A 20542-nucleotide genomic window follows, 5' to 3' on the forward strand; every position below is an offset into this window, starting at 1 on the left:
TCAAACATATTTTACTTCACTATCTATATCTAGCCATATGCCAGAAGGTTTAGAGTCTTGGAAGGAGTTGTAGATAGACTGTAATACATATAGATCAAGCAGGGCTTGGTGTAATCCAGATGCATTTCTTCCCAAAGGCTCCCTGAGGATGGACTGGCCATGTCTTCATTTGCTTATCTGCCAAATCGAACATATGAAAAGCCTGGCATTTGGAATCCTCCATAAGACTTGCATCGTGACAAGAAGGTCCGAAATATAAGCAGTTACCTCTGCATCCAGGGAAATCAAGTGCTGAAAAATGTGAAGGTGGACTTAACTTTGGAAAATACATTAGGTCACCCAAGCTCTTCACTTCAGAGAACTTGGCATTCATATCCCCTGTGCTATTCTTGCTCCAATTTAACTTACAAACTGCAAATGAATTTGTATGATTATACTCAAAAAGAACTAACAAGCCATCATCATATTCACCCAAGAACGAATTAAATTTGACGAAGGTGGAAGCTAGATGTGGTGACTGCAATATCTGCAAAATATTAATCTCAATATAAGAATTTCCATGACCACAAACGATTTTTCTTATGACAACTTCTCCACATTCACTTAGTGTAATGATTTGTTGCTGATGGAAGATGACATCTTCTATGAGATATGCACCTTCAATAGAAGTCCACCTTCTATCTCTACGGCTACAGATTAACAAGCTATAGGGAGCATTGAGCAAGACAACTGCGGCCAGAAAATAAGAAGAAGATGGGCTTGCTGAGAATACTACCTTAAATGGAATACCTATGCCATAGACGGGTGGAAGCTTTTTGTGGGCTTGGGTGAAAGGATTGAAGAGGCCGAGGGACGACTTCTCATTGATAAACAGCCAACCATTGTAGGATGTATGAAGGAACTTCTTCTTACTCATCTCCAAGGGAAAATCGAGGAAAAAGGATTTGTTTTCAGCAATGCTGAAGAACTCATAGGTTGTTTTTTCTCTTGAATCACAAGTAAACATCACAAGAGGAAACTGGTTGGAAGTCTTTGGTAAGGCAGATCGCCATGAAACGCAGACAGCTTGTAATCGAATGTGATCGGCATAGAGAGTGAGGCGCTTTGCAATCTCGTCTAACAATTCTTGATGAAGATCTGCCCAGTTTCCTCCTGCTGCTGCTGCCATTGCCAATGCTATATTAATTAACATACATACAAGAGAGTTGGACTCAATCTCAGTAAACGCTATAATAGTAAACGTAAAGAGGTGATTGTGTGCAATTTAAAATAGAAAATTAAAAATATGAAGAGATTATGTACAACTCAAACTGGGAAACTGAATACATCGTACGTAATATGAAAGGTATCACAATCTTTTTTCGGTAAACGGGATCATCACAATTTCAAAGTCCAAAACATTAAAACTTAAATTAGGTCTTCAACGTGATTGGGTTGAAAACCTAGGCCCATCCTTAAGAATCAGCCCAAGTATAGCCCAAACTAAAAGGTCAGGTAGAGGTTAAACCGTTATGGCTTTGGATTTGATTGAGTTAAGGCTTAAATATAGGTGTCGAGGGTCAAGTGATTGTAAAGATGTATTGTCCTGTATTGAATATATTGTATCATGCGAATCAGAATCCGGATCTTCTCCCGGTCAGGGGAGCACCCCATGGCTTCCTGACCACAAACATCAGTGGGTCCCACTGGTGAAAAAAAAAACTTTTTTTATTTTTTCCAAAAAGTGTTTTTCACCGTGGGCCCCACTGATGTTTGTGGTTAGGAAGCGTGTTTGTGCTCCCCATACGGGTTGCTAATCCGGACTCTGCGAATCAATATATTCATATATTCTAATACATGCTTTTGAAAGGAGGGAGGAATAAATAAATACACTTTTTCTAACAGAATGCAACTCAATTGTATGCACTGGATCAAGGTTTAAAGTATCCCACGATACCAAACGATACTAGCCGATACATATCTATATTTGACCCAACCGATACGATACATCTCGATACGTCTCTCCATTGAATTACATTAAAATACATTAGTTAGAGCGATACAATACTCAATACAGGACGATATGTCTCTTAAAATCACCTGACCGATATGATACTCGATACCGATACTTTAAACCTTGCACTGGATAGCCAAAACATCCAAATGCATAACGACCACGGCAGTGCCTAATAAGTTTAACTTCTACTTTTATGGTAGTAATTTAGTTTTCTCCTTATTGGAGAGTGAATGGAGTTGGATTAAAAAAACATTTCATGTGAAATTAAGTTGCAAATTTTGCTATCAAGATAATGTTGTATGCCAAATAGAACCATTTTCAGTAGGAAAAATAATAATCACAAAGGACAATATCAATACATAATTCTCAATCTTAACATGAGGTTAAGATCAAATTAGACATAGCTAATGTAATTTCACCAATCATAACATGAAAAAGATACATGTTGAATAACCAAAGACACCATAAATCAAACTGATCTACCTGGTCTACCCAAACAAATTGATTTACTTAGCCATCTAGCTAGATGCCACAAAATTTATATAGAGTATAGGATGAAAAAGTTGCAGCTAGACAGTGATGTATATAGATTAAACTGGGCTTGATGTATCAGAGGTGTTCCACCTTTCCATTGATTGCCGGAGGATATGCTGACCATGGCTTAATCCGATTGTCATCCAAATCAAGCAGAGCAGGGGCATTGCCATCGGAATCATCCACAAAATAATTAGGGTAAAAAGTTCGATCCCATGCAAAGTGGGAAATATAAGCAGTTACCTCTACATTTAGGAAATTCACGGGATGAGAAATATGAAAAAGAATCCAGACTTCAATGGGATGAACCCTCTTTGAACAGAAGTTATTAGAAAAAGAATTTGGATCATTTGAGGTTATGGGTATTCAACTCCCTTTTTTAATTTTTTGGAGAGAAAGAAAAACATTTGACGTTATTATCCCTAGATTTCAACTAGAATATTGAATTTGAAAATGATTTTTCCAATGTACAGTTAGAAATCAATTTAGAGACAATAGAAGGCAATGCTTTATCTTTCCTTTAACTAGGATGCATACCATTCTCCCTAGAAAATTATCGTTTCTTCTCTTGCGTTTGTCTTTATTTTATTGCATATCGAGATATCTCATAAAATAATTTCAAAGATGTCACTCTCTCAATCCTTCATATATGGTCACGTGCATTTGCACGTGTATAAGTTTGCTAGTGTGTGTGTGTGTGTGCATGCGTGTCACTCTCTCAATCCTTCATATATGGTCACGTGCATTTGAACGTGTATAAGTTTGCTAGTGTATATGTGTGTGTGTGTGCGCACGTGCGCGTGTATGAAGTGTGTGTGTGTGTGTGTGTGTGTGCGCGTGTGCATGTGTGCGCGTGCGTGTGCGTGCGTGCGTGCCCGTGTGTGTGTGTGTGTGCGTGTGCGTGTGCGTGTGTGAAGTGTGTGTGAAGTGTGTGTGTGTGTGTGTGTGTGTGAAGTGTGCGTGCATGTGTGTGTGTGTGTGTGTGTGTGTGCGTGCATGCATGTGTACATTAAAGAAAGGCCAAGAAGAGAAAGTATCAAATTAAAGAAGGCATTGTATGGCTTAAAGCAAGCACCAAGAGCTTTGAACCTGAGGATTGGTGCACATTTCTAGCATAACAGCTTCATAAAGAGTCTTTACGAGCATATCTTATATACGAAGATAAATGGAGATGGAGATACCATGTTCATTTGTCTCCATGTAGACGACATGATTTTCACAGAAATAATCCAGGTATGTTTGAAGACTTTAAGAAAATCATGACATGGAAATTTGAGATGACAAATATTAGAGCGATGTCATACTTTCTTGGAATAGAGGTTACTCAAGCAAAGGAAGGAATCTTCATCTTATAGAAAAAGTATGCCAAACAAGTACTCAAGAAGTTCAAAACTGATCAATGCAACCCAATAGAAACACCAACAGATGCAAAGGTGAAGCTGAGGCGTGATTCAGAAGAGCAGCATATCAATCCTCTTTACAGAAGCCTGGTCATAAGTTTAAGGTACTTAAAGACCAAATATCATGTATATAGTTGGTGTCATTAGCAGCTACATGAAAGAACCAAAGCAGTGTCATTTCATGGCAGCAAAAAGAATTCTAAGGTACATAAGAGGTACAACTTCTCAAGGTTTGTTTTACACTCAATCAAAGAATCCAAGACTAGTTGGCTACACAAACAGCGATTATGGGGGGAGATCTATATACAAGAAAAAGTACTTCAAGGTACGTATTTCTAATTGGGTCTGTAGTAGTTCATGGTCCTCAAAAAAGCAATCAACTGTGGCCCTCTCATCATATGAAGCAGAATACATTACAATGGCATCAAGTACATGCCAAGCGATATGGTTGAGGAATATTATGCAAGAAATGCATCATTCCCAAGGTCTAACAACCATTTATATTGACAATAAATCAATGCCCTCCTCGCAAAGAATCCTATAGCTCATAGCAAAACCAAACACATTGACTATTGCCTAAGGCAAAGGGAACATGAATTCATCCACAACTTGGAAGATTCCATCAAGGTGGATAAGGGAGCAGCTGGTACTATTGAATATAACTAAGGAATCAGTTTATATTTATTTTGAAAATGCAAATCATTCTTTGTGCTACAACCTGATTATTCATAGGAGGGGGGAGGAAGAATGATGAATTCATTATAGTTTAAGTCACTCTTTTCTTTCCTGCAGTGACAAAATATGTATTCCTAACAATGCAATTATCATCTCCAGAAACTTTTAGGAGATTTAACGATCAAATCAAACCCAACAGTAACAAAACCCAAAAAAAAAAAAAACCATGGTGATAAATTTGCCCGTTTGCCTCAGTATCAGCCAAAAGTTGAGACCAAACCTGAAAGCTCAGGGGTTCTTCCATGTCTCCAGCCATGAGAAGCCAAATCCGTCTGTTTCTGCTTATCTGGAACGTGTACCTGAAACCGCACAGATTCACTAAATATATAGAAGAACAAACCCATTTTTTTTATGAAGCGATGAACACACCCATTTGATGAAAACTTCATAAATGACAAGATTTTTAACCAAGCGATAAGTACGGGAAGAATAAACTAGAAAACTCAGTTCAGAACTCACGACATCTAATGATACAACCTTGAAGTTTTGAAGTTTAGAAGCCCGGTCGATGTACAATAGCTTCAGAAGCTACTAATAAATCCACAGAAACGTCTCAGTGAAATGAGTTGGAATCCTGAGCCTACGTGTTGGAGTGAAATTTAGAACGAGACCACCTTTCCTTTTTCCCTTTCTGAGGAATATTTCATGTCGAAGTCGACTTGCAGAGCCCCATTAATAAGGCGACGAGTGATTTCAGGTTCAAGCTCTAATGCGGGTTAGGGTTGAGGGCCTGAGGCATGACAGTTGTGGTGGATTAGGAAGCTCACCATCATTACTGTTGCTATGGAGTGCTGTGTAATCCCAATGCTCTCCTCTCTGCATCCTATCCCTTGCATTGGTTGCTGTGTTGAGCTATGATCCATGCAAGATTTTTACTGTCATTATGTCGATTGAATCTTTTCCATTGAGTGTGATTTTCTGGTTTAGGGTGAGTCCGGATCTGCGACCCATCGGGGGAGACGGCTTACCACCACAAAAAACAGGGGGGCCAGGGTGGCGATGGGAGGTTTTTTTTTTTTTTTTTTCATATTTTAGGTGGTGGGCCCCACCTTTTTTGTGGTGGAAAACCCGACGCTCTATGCTCCCCGTCGGGGGTGATGATCCAGATTCGTGAGAGTACTCCCCATCGGGGGTGATGATCCGGATTCGTTTAGGGTATACACCAAAAACTCTGCCAGATTGTAAAAGTCGATATGTGACAGAATTTATGAGGGCTGCCTATTGACTGTTATGACTAGTGAGAGGTGTTCATGATGCATTCTCACTCTCTACGGTAGTAAAGAAAAAAGATAATAATAACAATAATAATAATAATAATAATAATAATTATTATTATTATTATTATTATTATTATTATTATTATTAATAAGCTCAAAGATGAAAAAAGCCCAGGGCAGGGTTGAAGCAAAGCCTCAGGACAGGCCCAACCCATCTAGGATTAGGGATCCAAACCTTAGACTACCTTTCAAAGACGAAAAAAGCCCATCCCAGCCCAGTCCAGCTCATATGGTCAATGGGGGCCTGAGCTGGCCGGCCCACACTAATACCCCTAGTTGTGGGCCCTTTACATGAAAGAATCCAATGGAATTAGAGTATCTCCTCCTCACCAATCCATTTGCCAACCAATTCAATGGGTCGCTAGTGAGAGACCACCAACCCATTTCCCAAAAGCAGATTTTATAAAGATACAGGTCAGAACTCAACTCAAAGCCTCGGGCCAGGCCCAGCCCATCTGGGAATCTAAACCCTAGACTATCTTTTGGTGTGAGAAGCCCAACCCAACCCAGCCCAGCACAGCCCTTATGGTAGCTAGGGGGCCTGAGCTCACTGGGCCAAACCTATTAAAAAAAAAGTTGAAAATTTCAAGGACACTTCATGATAAGGGGTGGCACCCCAAAGTTATGCCAAATTAGCAACAACACCCTCAAAATACCTTTTAAATTTGCACAATAGCACATTTCATTAACAAACTCCGTTAAGTTATGGATAATTTCACAATTCTTGTATTGCCCTTAATCTCTTGGTACTTTACGATATTGTTTGCAATAAAATAGAAACTTACGTTTCATCTCCTTTCGGTTCTTTCTTCTTCCTCTGTTCATCATTTTATATTACAAAATATAGAATAATACAATAAGGATTTATTCGTCATTTTTCCTAACTAATTGACAGTTCTAATAAAAAATTCAGTGCTAGCTAGTATAAATTCACACACTCTTCATACCATTTCGTATAGAAAGTGTTTTGAGTGTAGCTAGCTAGAGATCGATCGATCACAGAGAAGGAAAAGAGGTTATCCATGGTGTCCAGTGTTGAAAACCCAGGAGCAGGACTGAGTGCAGGTGAGCAGTCCATGAAGCCGGCGAAGAAGAATGTCTGCACCTTCACCATGTACAATCACGACATCATGACTCGGCATATCGAGACTCAGCACATCGAGACTCAGCACGCATACGTGCATAGCCACAGCCACGACTTCGTGCCTCGCCACAACCACGCCTTTCTCCATTGATGGGTCGTGTGTGTTTCAGTGTGTGTGTAATTAGGCGAATAAAACTGCTAATTGGATGTCGAAGATTCGTCTCGAACAAGGCTTATCTTCGGTGTTCATCGGATCTTCCATCCTTGCTTAGATCGACGTAGATCTTGAGGCAGATTGGGGTGTTTGTTAGGTCTATCGTTGGTTGTTGTCTTAGGGCTTTCTTTCGGGCCCATTTATGTAATAAAGAAAAGTTGTGTGCCTTTTACGATTCGGACTCTTTCATTGCATGCTTGCTTCTCTTAGGTTGTAAGATCTCATTATTCCAACCGAACCGTGAACGTTGGAATTTGAGGTCTCACGAACTACTACTTGCTATGGAGGACATAGCTTACAATCATCGGCTTTGATCTTGCCACTAGGCATTTGATTAGGACATTGCACAATGATCCGAACACTTTGTTGCAATTTTTCTACACAGATACAGTAACGTCATAACGATCTCCTCTACTAACTATTGGTACGTCAGGATCCAACAAAATGAATTGATGACTCGAAAACCTTTGGCCCTTAATCTTTGAACCGCTCGCTACGACGTCAGTTTGCTAACTCAACGAATCAAGAGGCCCATTTCCTATTGAAGTGGTCTTTTTTCTGTATCTACTTATTTTGCCTTAAAAAGATGGTTTTGCTCCCCCTTTTCTCAATAGGGAACTCTTGAATGAAAATTCTACCGTCTCAAGTGAACAAGCCTCCCTCTTCCCTCTCCATTGGCGAATCTTTTTCTGCATGTTGAAATATCTATACTTTTCGCCGATTATCTTTGGGTGTTCCTAAAATTTCTCAAATTTCATTATTTTTTAAGGAGATTGATCATCAATGTCAACCAACCCACATCCCTATTGTTCTTTTTTCAATTTTTTTGGGTAACCCATCCCTAATGTTCATGATCATGGCTGGAAACACCTTTCTCCAAATCAATAAAAGGGTCAAATGGAGTAGACAAGATTTTCTATTTTAATGTGGGGAGAGTTATTGGATCCAATATATATATATATGAAGCAGATCTACTAGTCCTGTTTTGATTTGACATTGTTGAACCATGTACTCTGTTTGTGGTCCTTTTTAATCATTCACACACACTTGTCACTCCAGATTCCTCTTTACTCTGTTCTAAATCCTTATCCAGCCTATCAAAAGGAAAAGCAAACTAACAAACACTACAAGGAACAGAACAATCCATTAAAGCAAAAAAGTTAATCCCTTCCAACATATATAATAGTTTTGATTAAGAAAAAAATCTCATAGTTCATAATCTCTAAGTCATCACATACTATTAAACAAATCTTCTCTTTGGACCTAGCTATCATTTGAACACAAATTCATCAAAGAACAAGTAAACTAATTCCACTAGCCCCCAAATAGCTTAGAACACCGAAAAGATAATAATTGTGTTTTAAAAAGAATAATTAAGTGGTAAGCTTTCTTAATTCAATATTGTTAATGGAGTTACTAGTCCAACTAAATAAACTAAACCAAAGGTGGTGCATGTTCTACCTATCACCAAAGAAAGTTGTATAATTAATTTTATCTTCACCACTAGGTCCAAACACTTGTCTTTTAAATGAGATTTAGGTAAACACTTTCATCTTTATTGCCCCCAGTAATTTGATTTTATTACTAATAAAATTCTGTTCTTTATGAAATTATTGTTGCTCCCTTTCCTTATAACGGTGTTAAATAGCCGTTAAGTTTGAATATGTAATGTCTAATTTGCCCTTCATTAAAATTAAGAAATTCAAAGATGATGCAACCCCATGTATAAAAATCCGATTAAATGTCAATTTTACCCTAAATTTAATTATTTTGAATTAATCAAATGGGCAAAATCCAAATCTGATTTGGTTTCCCACCTTCACTAAACTTCATTTATTTTGAAAATATATTAGGTGATATTCAGTTTCCAACTTGAGTTGAATTCGATTTTCCTTCCGCTTCAGATTCTATTTGAGTTTTATTCAATCATTCTTTCTTTATTTTGTGGTTTTTTTTTTTAATAAAACGCATTCTAGTTATTTTTTTCTCTACAATTAATTAAGGGTACTACTATAACTTGACAAAAGGTTAAATAAATAAAAAAAAATAAGTATAAAGGTATTTTGGGATTTTTGAGAAAATATAAAGATGCCACATCATCATTAAACTAATAGAACTTTAACGGTAGGGGGGCAATAGTAATTGTAGACAAAGTTAAAGGTTGGATTAGTAATTTTGAAAAATACAGGGGATACAGTAGTAATAAAATCAAAGTATAGGGGGCCAATAGTAATTATCCCAACAATTTATAATTCCTACCATCACTATGACTTTTTCTTTAACACAGGTTTCTAGACCTTTATTCAACTATTCCTATGGGTTATGGGTTATATTAATTCATAATTTTTCTTGTGACCATCGGACCCAAAATCTCGGTTAAAATTGAATCTCGACCGTCTGGTTTGACAGTACTGCACACTAAATGCGCAGGACCCAAGCAAAGTCCATTAATCCGACTATCTTATTAATCAGGTCATACCAAAGGTTGAATGAGAATCATTCAACTTTTATTGGAACCAGTAAAGAATGCTAAACACTCTCGTATGAGTAGTTCCAAAGATACAAAGATTTGAACTTAGAACCTCACGCTTGATCTTTTATTGACTTGACTAACTCCCTCCTTGGAGTTTGTTTGATGTGATTTTACAGGAAAAAAAAATTACTAAGAGAAGTTAATTGATTATTTAACTTTGTGAGAGATTTTGCTTCAATCCTGCGCATTTAATGCATAGTACCGTCAAACAAGTCATTTTGATCAAAATCTTGATCGAGATTTAGATTTCAACCCTTGACATTCAAACGGTCGAGAATTCGATCCAATGGACTGAAATCTTGCTTGATCGTAAATGCGCATGACTCAAGTAATTTCGTTTGTGAGAGCTTTTTTTTATTCTTTCTTTTGGTACCCTGTTGCTTAGTAATGATGAAAATCATGAAGAATCATATGATTCATGAATGGAGTCTTTATTCAAGCAGATCACTTTCGTGGATGTAAATATAATAATATAGTTCTATCAAAATATATTTATATAATAATAATAATGATGATATTGTTTCAATTTTATAGTAATAAAACTGACACTAATGTGATTCAATTGTAAACTAATTAGACCCATTTATTGATGCCTCTGAAATCTGGAAAAACAGTTTCCCTTGCTCTTTTTATGTCGGTTACACTTAGATAGTTACATGAGATCTCCATTATTGAATTAAAATAACTAATCTCTTCTCATAATAAATAAATAACAATTATTATTTCTTGTTTGTAATTATTTTATAGTGCATTTAAGGCCTATTAAAATATAGTGCAAGAGCTAGCTATGTTGTTGATGTGAGATTGGATATCGCCAAATAGGGCCCACCTTTCAGGAGTTAAGTTGGAAAGAGAACTGACTTAAACTGAATAATGGGAATTGAACCAAACAGAATTTGGTTAAAATTTGAACCAAGAACAGAAACCAGGCCGGACTTTCTCACTTATCAGTTTCAACATTGGAATTCCCAGATGGCAATTTACATACAGAATGCTACTTAGTTTGGAGTGCTGCCCTGTTCCAAAAACAAACAATTTAAAAAATGCAATTCTTAGAGGTGGTTGAGTTTGTAAAAAATGAAATTTTCATGTAGGAGGTCAAAGTTCAAATCTCCTCAGGGTCAGGAACAAAATAACGCCTATATTATTTATATAAGAACTCCCCTGAGGATGTAGTCTAGGTGCACGTAAGCTGACCTGGATGAACCTTAAATTAAAAAAAAAAAAAAATATCTATTTGAAAATTGTTGCTTCATCCACATTGAAAGGTAAGGTTTCCAATGCCTAAATTATTTTGTGTATACAAGAGGTAACATTCTTTTTTCCCCTCTTTTTCTTGGAGATTTTCCAACCATCGTCTTTATATTCCCGTCATACTTCTGTTAACCTCAGTTGTATTTGGGGGAGAGCTTTATCCTCTATTTGGCCATGCTTTAAATGCTCTTATAGGTTACACAAGATTTATCGTGGATTTTAAGATCCTTCTTTAGCACTTCCATGACCTCATGGGCAAACTAGTTTTTGTAGCAACAATTCACCACTTATGGGAAAAGCGTAATTTTAGGAGATGAACCTCTAGCTCTAGGTTTCTCGAGTTGATTAAGAAAGCAAATCACTTTGATATCTCTTTCAGATTTCACTCATTTCTCAATTCTCAACTCCCCTGTCTCCGACTACCCAAGGTTTGAATTCCTCTCTAATCTCTAAGGTTTGAATTCCTCTCTCTAATCTAGTAGCTAAATATCCCCCCCCCCCCCCCAAAAAAAAAAAAAACCAATCCTTGTATATTTCCCCTTCCAGGCTTTTGCCAATGAAATAGTTCATGAAACATCGAACCATTTACAGAGGCAACAAAAATAAAATAATAAAAAAAAAAGGTTAATAAAAACCCAAAAGGTTCTGTATGCTACGTTCTCAAATGGTTTGCTCCCTTGCAGAAGCAGAGATAATGAGAAGATACATAATACTCACTAGAAATCATATTTCTCAAGATTCTATTTATTTCATTTGTAAAACTTACTTGGAATATTTCACTCCAAATAATTGTAAAGAGGTAATAAGAAGGAAAAAAAGGCACATTTTCCATCTCAAGACATTAACATTTTACCGAAAATAAATAATTAAGAAGGTAAAGCGAAAGACTAGTCGAACTGGCCAAAACAGTCAGTCGGTAATCGACATTTTCGGTCCTGTGGTATACGTAATAATTCTAAAAAAAAAAAAAAAAAAAAAAAAAAAAAAAAAAAAAAATATATATATAATATATATATATATATATAATAAAATGAAATAAAATAAAATAAAAGGAAAAAAATACCAAAAGTGATTTAGAATTTCAAAATTATCATGTACTTCAAAATTTCTACAGGTTTCTAAGTGCTGAATACCATTCACCTAGAATTTTCTAGGGTTGGTAAGCCATCAAAATCTTATGGTGAACCTGCACACAAGTACAGTGCATAACATTTAAACGCTATTCAGAAAAACACATTAACATCAATGTTCCTTCCAACTAAACAACCCATTCCAAGTTCAACCTCTCAGCCTCATTTTCCACCAAACCTTACATCAATGTTATTTCCAACCAACCAAAAACCCCTTTCAAAGTTCTCAGGTCTCATTTTCTACCAAACCTTACATCAATCTACAGAATTTTTACAATGCAAAACAAGCAAAAGGTCTCATCCAGGCACCAACCAGAAATTGAGTAATGGATGAATGCTCATTCTTAGGTCTGTGCTTCAGTCATGTGAAACCGTCAGATCCAAAATCTCACTCTGACTATCAAAACAATTTCATCTTTCTTAGGTCCTTTAAGAATTGATTTAGGGAATTACCCTAAACAATAAATAATGAAATGAAAAATTAATTTGTAAGTGAACAGTAACAGATAATTTTCTAATGTCTTTATAAATAGAATGTAAGTTACCAAAAAGACCAGATCCAAATCCCAACTCAATTAAAACAGTTACTTTCACCATGAAACTTAGGTGCAGAGTCCACAAAAGAGACAAGACCTCAAGACTCGCATGACCACAACATGTGCTCAGTGCTAAAGCCCATCAGATTAGATTCACATCTCTCAACCCAGACATAATAAATTTGAAGAATCATAGTGCAGATCCTTCCATTCCCAGCCATACTGCCCAACTACCATCTCTTCACACTATTGAGATCAACTCTCTTAAAACCCAGGAAACACCCATTAATCGTTGCTCACAGTAAGAGAGGCAAAGAGAAAGCAAAAAGAGACAGCAACAAAATTATGGAAAAAATAAAGGTATTGAAATAATAATAATAAGCTTCCAATTCAATGTTACATCACCAGAGGACAATAAGGTACCCTACCCTGAATAATAATTCAGTCTTCAATGGAACACGTCAGTTAAAACACATCTTGTTTTCTTCCCCAACCTCTATCAATGTGTCCCATTCCCACAATGCACAAAGACCCAGTCAACACACTTGACTCAATGAGGGCCTTGTGAAACACAATGATTTCCCTCTGTTCATCCCTGTTACAGATTTACTAGAAGACAATAATAAATTGAAGAGAAAAAAAATTAAAAAAGATGAGTAAGGGAGAGAAAAGCTTTGGTAGCTCAAAGAAAAGAAAAAAAACTAAAATCCGAGATGCAGGGAGAAAACCACCTAGCCAATACTGGGTCATCGAATTTAACCCAGGGAGGTAGTCTTTTTCTTCCACTCACTTCTGCTGTAATAAATTGTGAAAAATAAATCTTTACCTGAAAAATTCCGGAACTCTTTTTTTTCTTCCCCTTTTTAGTGTGCTCCTTTACCTGTCTTTCCCTTCCTACCACCACATCCCCACCAATGAACCCCAATAAATATTTATATATAATATTTACTAAAATGATTGATGATCTAATACCTCATAGCCCCATAACCCAGTAAAAAAAATTTTGATTTTTACTGAGCAACGAGCTGATCAAGCTGCATCTGCTCCAGCCAGGCTCCCAAAACTGAGTGATCAATGGCGTCCAAGTGAGGATTTGAATTTGTGACTTCTCCGGACTGTGCAGCTACAGAGGTTGGAACAGCCAACTTCTCTTTCAGCTCTGGAGGTGACTCTTTCACCAGTGACTGGACCCATGATAAATCGGGCTCTTCACTGTTGTTCCCAAGCTCGAATGATCTTCTAATACCACCCAATTCATCTCCATGAACAGCCCAATCTAGCTTACCGTTTGGGGAACCCCATTTGGTCCAAGAATTAACAGGGGAACCAACAATTCCTGCAGTGCTGGATCCAAGTTCGCGTGAACTCAGGCTACGGAGCTTCTCACGCTGTGCAAGAGCAGAGAGTCTTGTGCTCATGGGAGACTGAGCATCTACGCTTCGAGGAGACATCCTTCCTGGTGAAGGAACACCAAAGGAGGCTTGGAGGTAAGGATGATCAACGTTCTTTGGAGAATATACATTTGTGTTGATGGGTGCTAGCATACTCTGCTGCTGCTGGAATTGGTTGAGAACAGCTGACTTGTGTGAGGGAGAGAACACGGCTGAAGAAGCCTGATCAGAGTACCTAGGAGACGAGGAGATTTCTGCAGTGAAAAGGTCATCTAGGTTTGCCGGAGCTAAGGTTTTTGATCGGCCTACTCGGTTCACAGAGGCTGAACCAAGACGAGTTTGGGAGTAGCCAGACAGATCGCTGAGTAGCTGCTGTTGGGAATCATAATCCTGTAACAAGTTGAGGTCATCTGCTGGAATATCTCTTGCACTAAGGGATGATCTCAGACGACTGGATTGGAAATTACTTCCAGGAAGATGCAAAGTTGGGACATTTGGTTGTGGCCAAGCCAAGGAGGAGTGAGATATTCCATTAGCTGATGGAGACATGGGTGGAGTGAATGGAGAGGGTGACATAACCGAAACTGACGATGGAGATCCAGGTAAGAGACTCATGGCTGCAGCCATCTCCATGGCAGTAGCTGCAGAAGCAGCTGAACGAGGAGATGGAACAGCAGAGCCTGTAGATACATAAAGGGGACGAAGTTCTTCAGATGTGTGGGCAAAGAAGCAAACCCTCCGCATGCAATTAGTTCCATCTTTGCAAAGGCGAGTCCTGTACTGTGCTGGATGAAGCCAACACTCGAACACTCCGTGAGCATATTCACACATATCGCCTCTTCTACAAGCACCCTTGCGAAAATCAGGGCATGGAACACAACTGTAATGATACTTACGAGGGTCCCTCCGGCGAGCGTTCTCTCCAGGATGAACAAAGGGGCACTCAGTCCAGTCATGGGAGTAAGCTCGAGAACAAGGTCGAACCTTGAACGAGAACATGCGGAATTCATCTGTTGAGTAGATGCTGTTCTTGATATCCGGTAGAGATGGATCAATCGGGTACTCTTTCCTCTCAGTTGCAGAGGATGCAGTGAGATCACTGTACTTCAGAGTCATCGGTGAAGACGAAGAATCAGATGCCGAAGAAGGAGATCCGTTCTCCGGAGAAGACGAGAGCGGAGGTGAATTTGAATTAGAAGTTGCAGTGGAGAGACGAAGGTCGCGTTGAGCAACACAACCATCAGAACCAGTGCTTGAGAGAAACTCCTCCAGATCGGCTTTCACGTTCGGTAACTTTGGAGAGACAACAATAACATCCGCAGGACGGCATCCATTGGCATCAACACAGTTAGGATCAGCACCTGAGACTAAAAGTAGCTTCACAACATCAACAGCATTCACAGATCCACCAGAAGCAGCACAGTGGAGAGCAGTAGTTTTATCTGGGCCGCAAGACCGATTTACATCGGCCTCAGATAAAGAGAGGATCAGCTTAAGAACATCAACGCTACCATAGGTTGCAGCAACCATCAAGGGAGTCCTTTCTTCCAGGACCATCTGTTTGGAGCCCTTTTGGCGGCCATACCAGAGACTAATCTCGTCAATAGCAGAGGCATCACGCTCAATTGAGCGCTTGAAGCCTTCAAGGTCATTGTTAGCGGCAAGCTCAAGCAAGCTTGCAAAAGAATCATCAGTTTCAACAGTCAAGTGATTCATGTCTTTGGATGAAGATATTGTTTGATCAGAAGATGATGGAGACGAAGATTGCGAGGACGTGCTTTTCAAGTGTTCCGGACCACCGCACATGCTTCGATCATATGGAAATCCACCTGAAGGAAAAGAAATTTCTCACAACAAAGATACAAAAATAGAAACGCAGTGCACCAAACTAGAAGGATCGGACACCCAAACAAAATAAACAGGAAAACTACCGGTGATATAATTAGGCTAAAGAAACATCAATTCTTGCAAGAAGATTTAGAGTGACAAAACTTCACGAAAAGTTATTGACCAGGTAGCCAGAATTCCAAAAGAAGCGCAAGTAAACAATTGCGGCAAAAATGTCGGAAGTATAAAAATCGACCAATAACACAGAGTTGACAAAGAAAAATCGGAATTGTCTCGCATGAACTTTGAGATGATTTTCAACACTTCCTCAAGAACTGAAAGAGAAAAGTCTACTAACAAACGAAATGCGGAAAAAGAAATGATTCAATCATCTGAAACAGTCATCTCCGGATTAGATTATCTACAGAAAAGCACCATGTCTTCAGCCACATCAACTACACAACAAAATCAGAAAAACAGAACTAGCATTAAAAACACAGTAAGCGAAGCAGAAAACCTACTGTAGATGTGAACAAGAAATACAGATTTTTTTTTCCAGATAAATAGACGAACTTCATAAAGAAAAACAAAATCTGAAAGTCATTATATTGCCAGACGCCCAGAATCCAACTAACAGATCAACATAGACACAAAAAGGGAGACAAACGTTTAAACACCGTTTTCCAGTCTTGACGAACTAACTGAAAAAAGGGAAAGAAAAAAAAAAAAAGCCCAATCCTCGAGTAACAGTCGCACAAAGTCACCGATCATTAACACCATAGATTGATGAAGCAAGTACTCACCGATTTCCAGAGTAAACATTATTTATCAACAACTCCATTAAAGATCCACAGATCTGCAAATGAACCATCACCGATCCAAAAATAATGAAGATAAACCAAAATCGGAAGCCGAGAGAGCCTTGTAAACCAGGCGACAAGAACGATGAAACCGCAGAGAAGAACAAAAGAGAAGCAAAGGTTCGATTGCCATGCCTGCTTCACTTCCAACAAACCCCCAAAAGCCAATCGAAAGAGCACAGCGAGGGGAAACCGAGAAACATGACTTCAACGTCTCCAAATTAAAATGAAATGAAACGCTTCCAAATGAACATAAATTTGAAATAAATTTAACTCCTCTCTCTCTCTCTCCCTTCTTGGGCCAAATTCGCATAGAAATACATCCCAAATTCACTCCACATGAGAGTTAAATTCAGGAATTCAAACTGAGGGTGGAAACCGGTCTGATGGGTAAAAAGTGGGTGAAGATCACCGGTTAGGTAAACATCTCAAGATTCTCAACCCACTTTTAATAATTTGAGAGCTGCATTTGGTTCGAGACATTACCGGATGAGCCGGTACTGTCCGAGCGGATTTCTCTAGAAGATTATGCTGTATTTAAATCACAATGGCGTCCGCGAATAAGAGGCGCGCTTCTTGCGTATTAATGGATTTCAAATATTTTTCAGATCCAATTAATTGTGGAGTCAAATCGAAAGAAAAGGCATGGGACACCAACGACACATAAAAAGAAAATAATCTTTAAATACGATAAAATAAATATTTTCAAAAGCACACGCGCGCGTGATATGAACGAACGGTTCAGATTATTTGGATATCGCGGAACATTATATAAAGTCTCACTGTACGGTAAAGTTATCCTACACGTCCATGAACCACACGCGCAAGTTTTATAAAATATTAAATCGAAAGTGAGCCATGGTGAAACCTTAACTCAAACACCAGCGTCCTTCAGACACAAAGCCGCCCCCATTGACTAATAATATCTTTGTTTTACTATTATTATTATTTACTTATTTAATAATATCTTATATTAAAAATGGAAAAAATTTGAAAATAAATACATTTTGGATAAGAAAAATAAAAATCTGCTAAATAATTATAACTCGTTAAATCTTAGATATTTTTTTGAGCTTTTTACACGTTGCACGCTTTAGTGGGACGTAAACTTTGGATTGCGCACTTTATTGCCCCAATTTATAGATTGTACGTTTTCAAAATTACAAGTTGCACATTCCTAACATGTTATTCAAGATTCTGATAAGTAACGAGTAAAATGATTATATTATCCCCATTAAAATCGAATGACATAATTACCCCCATTTAAACATTCTCATACCTAATCCTTAGGTAGATGAAGGCATTCATCAATCTTCTACCCACACCTTGTCAAAAATTGCCCACCGCCATTGCTGGAAAACCAACCCAACCCCTCCCCCTCCCCCTGTCGTCAACCACCTCCCTCACATTCCCTTAATTTAAAATCTCCAATCCAATTTGAACATCAAGTTTTTCAATTCATCATATAGATGTAAAGAGAAAAATTGGGTACCAGCTGCCAAGGATGAAACCAAACGGAGAGTACCGATTATAGACATTAAGGGGAGAGAGAGAGGCTGGTCGAGAACAAGAACAGGATTGGTTTAAAGTCACACATTTCAAGTCTTCTATTCACCTTCCAAATAACGAGGGGGAGGTTGTTTATTAACGGCTTTTGATTACGATTATGATTTCGATTTCAGTTGCCTCTCTCCCCCTTAGATTGGAAATTGGAAAAAGAAGCCTTGATTGATTGCTAGAGTCAATTTTTATTGCATATTAATGGCATATCGAAGAAGGCAAGGTCTCACTAAGGCTTCAACGTTTAAGGAAGAGATTCAACATCCTCTGGTAGAAAGCTCCTCTTCGTCTCTTGCCGCTTAAGCCATCCTTGCTTCTTTCGCTCATCATGATTCCTCTTTCTCTTTTGCCTATGCTGAATCTGCACTCGCCTCCACTTATAAAGAACCCAGTTGCCAAAGATCTTTTGATTCTAGATAGGTCAGTTCAACAAGCTTCTGCCTCACCACCACAAACCATCAAACCCTAGATGTTAGGGAAGGTGAAGGCAGTGGTCGCCGACAAGGGAGGGTTGGGGTCGCTTCTAACAACAGCAGTGGGCAATTTCCAGTGAGGTGTAGGTTGAAGATGGGTCATCCACCTAAGGGTTGGGTATGTGAGGATTTAAATGGGGGTAGTTGTCATTTGACTCTAATGAGAGTAATATGGTCATTCTACTCATTACTTAACAGAATCCTTGATGGAATGTTAGGAGTGTGCAAAAGTAAAAATTTTTATTTGATCGAGTGGATTTAATTTAACCAAGAAAAGTTTCACTACCTTAAACATAAAAAAAGGGAAGTCGAGATTCGTGGCAATCAAATTAGACCTTTCAAAAGCCTATGAACAAGTTGAATGGGGTTTGATCATTTTTATTCTTCATACTTTAGGCCTAGGATTCCAATCCGTCTGCCTTATCCAAACCCTACTAACTTCGTCTTCTTTCTCAATTAAACGTAATGGATCACACTTCGATTATTTTGTACCTTCCTGAGGGCTTAGGCTGGGTAGTCGTCCAAGTCGTTACTTGTTCATCTGTCTTATGGAAGTTCTCTTTAGAATCTTATTATCCATTTGTGAGCTCAATTGGTTTACAGGAATAAAGATTGGTCGAGATGCTCCGGAAATCACACAGTTTTTCTTCACTGATGTTGTTTTCTTGTGTTATAGAGCTTCCACAAATGACTTGTATGCCATTAAAGAGCCCCTTGATCTTTTCTCTAATTTTTTTTGTCAGGACATTAATTTCTCCAAAAGTTGACTATTTTTTAGCTCTAGTGTTCCCCATGATCTACATGATTCCTTGTCTCAGATATTAGGGATCCCTGAATAGAGGTTTCAACAAAAATGTTTGGGTACTTATCTCTTCAACTCTCGATCCTGCTCCAATGACTTGCAACTTCTTGTTGACAAAATGGCATCAAAATTGAGCGGTTGGAAGTCAAGTATGTTCTCACATGCAAGTAGACAGGTTCTGATATGGGGTATTTTGAATTCCCCAATACTATCTGTGATAAGTTGGATAATATTATGTATCGATTTTGGATTGGAAATGTGGGAGCTACTAGGAAACTCCATCTCACCAAGAGATCCCTTTTACTCACCCCCACTCTTGAAGGGGGGCTTGGCTTTCAACTATCCAAAATCCATAACCAAGCACTCTTGCTTAAGCTAGGATGCCATTTGATATCGGAACCCAAGTCAATGTGGGTGAAGGTTTTTAAAGGCAAATACTTCCCTTGAACCTTACCCTTCGAGCTTGCGATTCTGAAAAAGTGGGGTTCCAGGACCTGGAATTCCATTGCCTCAATACTACCTAGGCTTAACTTGTTGCTAACTCGGGAGATACACAATGGAACTAACACAACTTCTTGGGTGGACCCTTGGGTTCCCAATGTTGCCTCTAAGAGTATCCCCCAAGATCTCTCCCCAATGAACTCGATTAAACAGGTCTCACAGGTCATCACTCATGGGACTCAGGACATTCAGGCTCTTTATTCTCTCTTCCCTATTCACTTACTTTGTCTCTAATATTGTTTCAACCAAGATCAATGACAATGAAGATAAGTGGATATGCGCTCTAGTTTGGGGCACCAAATTATGTACATAGAAAGCTACTTTACTCCTCTCTTTTCATACAAGTTTTGGTGGAGTTAAATATTTTAAATGGTGGCAATTTTTTCATAAACAATTTAGACTTCATCAACTCGAGATCACGAGTGAATGAACTAC

The 20542-nt window shown here is 38.3% G+C and overlaps 2 protein-coding genes across 2 annotated transcripts; both read right to left on the minus strand.

Moving 5' to 3' along the window:
- Positions 1 to 94: 94 nt before the first annotated feature.
- Positions 95 to 1168, minus strand: LOC149001606 (F-box protein At2g26160-like). The gene has a single exon (XM_089137100.1). The coding sequence runs from the start codon at positions 1166 to 1168 to the stop codon at positions 95 to 97; it is 1074 nt and encodes a 357-aa protein (XP_088993226.1).
- A 10994-nt stretch (positions 1169 to 12162) lies between these two features.
- Positions 12163 to 17058, minus strand: LOC149001607 (zinc finger CCCH domain-containing protein 30-like). The gene is made up of 2 exons (XM_089137413.1): positions 16715 to 17058; positions 12163 to 15913 (listed from the first exon to the last, which is right to left on the minus strand). Exons 1-2 carry the CDS (start codon positions 16731 to 16733, stop codon positions 13704 to 13706), a joined length of 2229 nt encoding a protein of 742 aa, XP_088993539.1. The 5' UTR covers positions 16734 to 17058; the 3' UTR covers positions 12163 to 13703.
- Positions 17059 to 20542: the final 3484 nt, after the last annotated feature.

The sequence above is a fragment of the Hakea prostrata genome, chromosome 10 (genome assembly GCF_041222555.1).
Source record: "Hakea prostrata isolate BN-2017 chromosome 10, UWA_Hpros_2, whole genome shotgun sequence".
Lineage (NCBI taxonomy): Eukaryota > Viridiplantae > Streptophyta > Magnoliopsida > Proteales > Proteaceae > Hakea > Hakea prostrata.

What these genes read in the sequence shown, in the direction of transcription:
- LOC149001606 (XM_089137100.1), bottom strand. Translation starts at nt 1,168, where the DNA reads ATGGCAGCAGCAGCAGGAGGAAACTGGGCAGATCTTCATCAAGAATTG.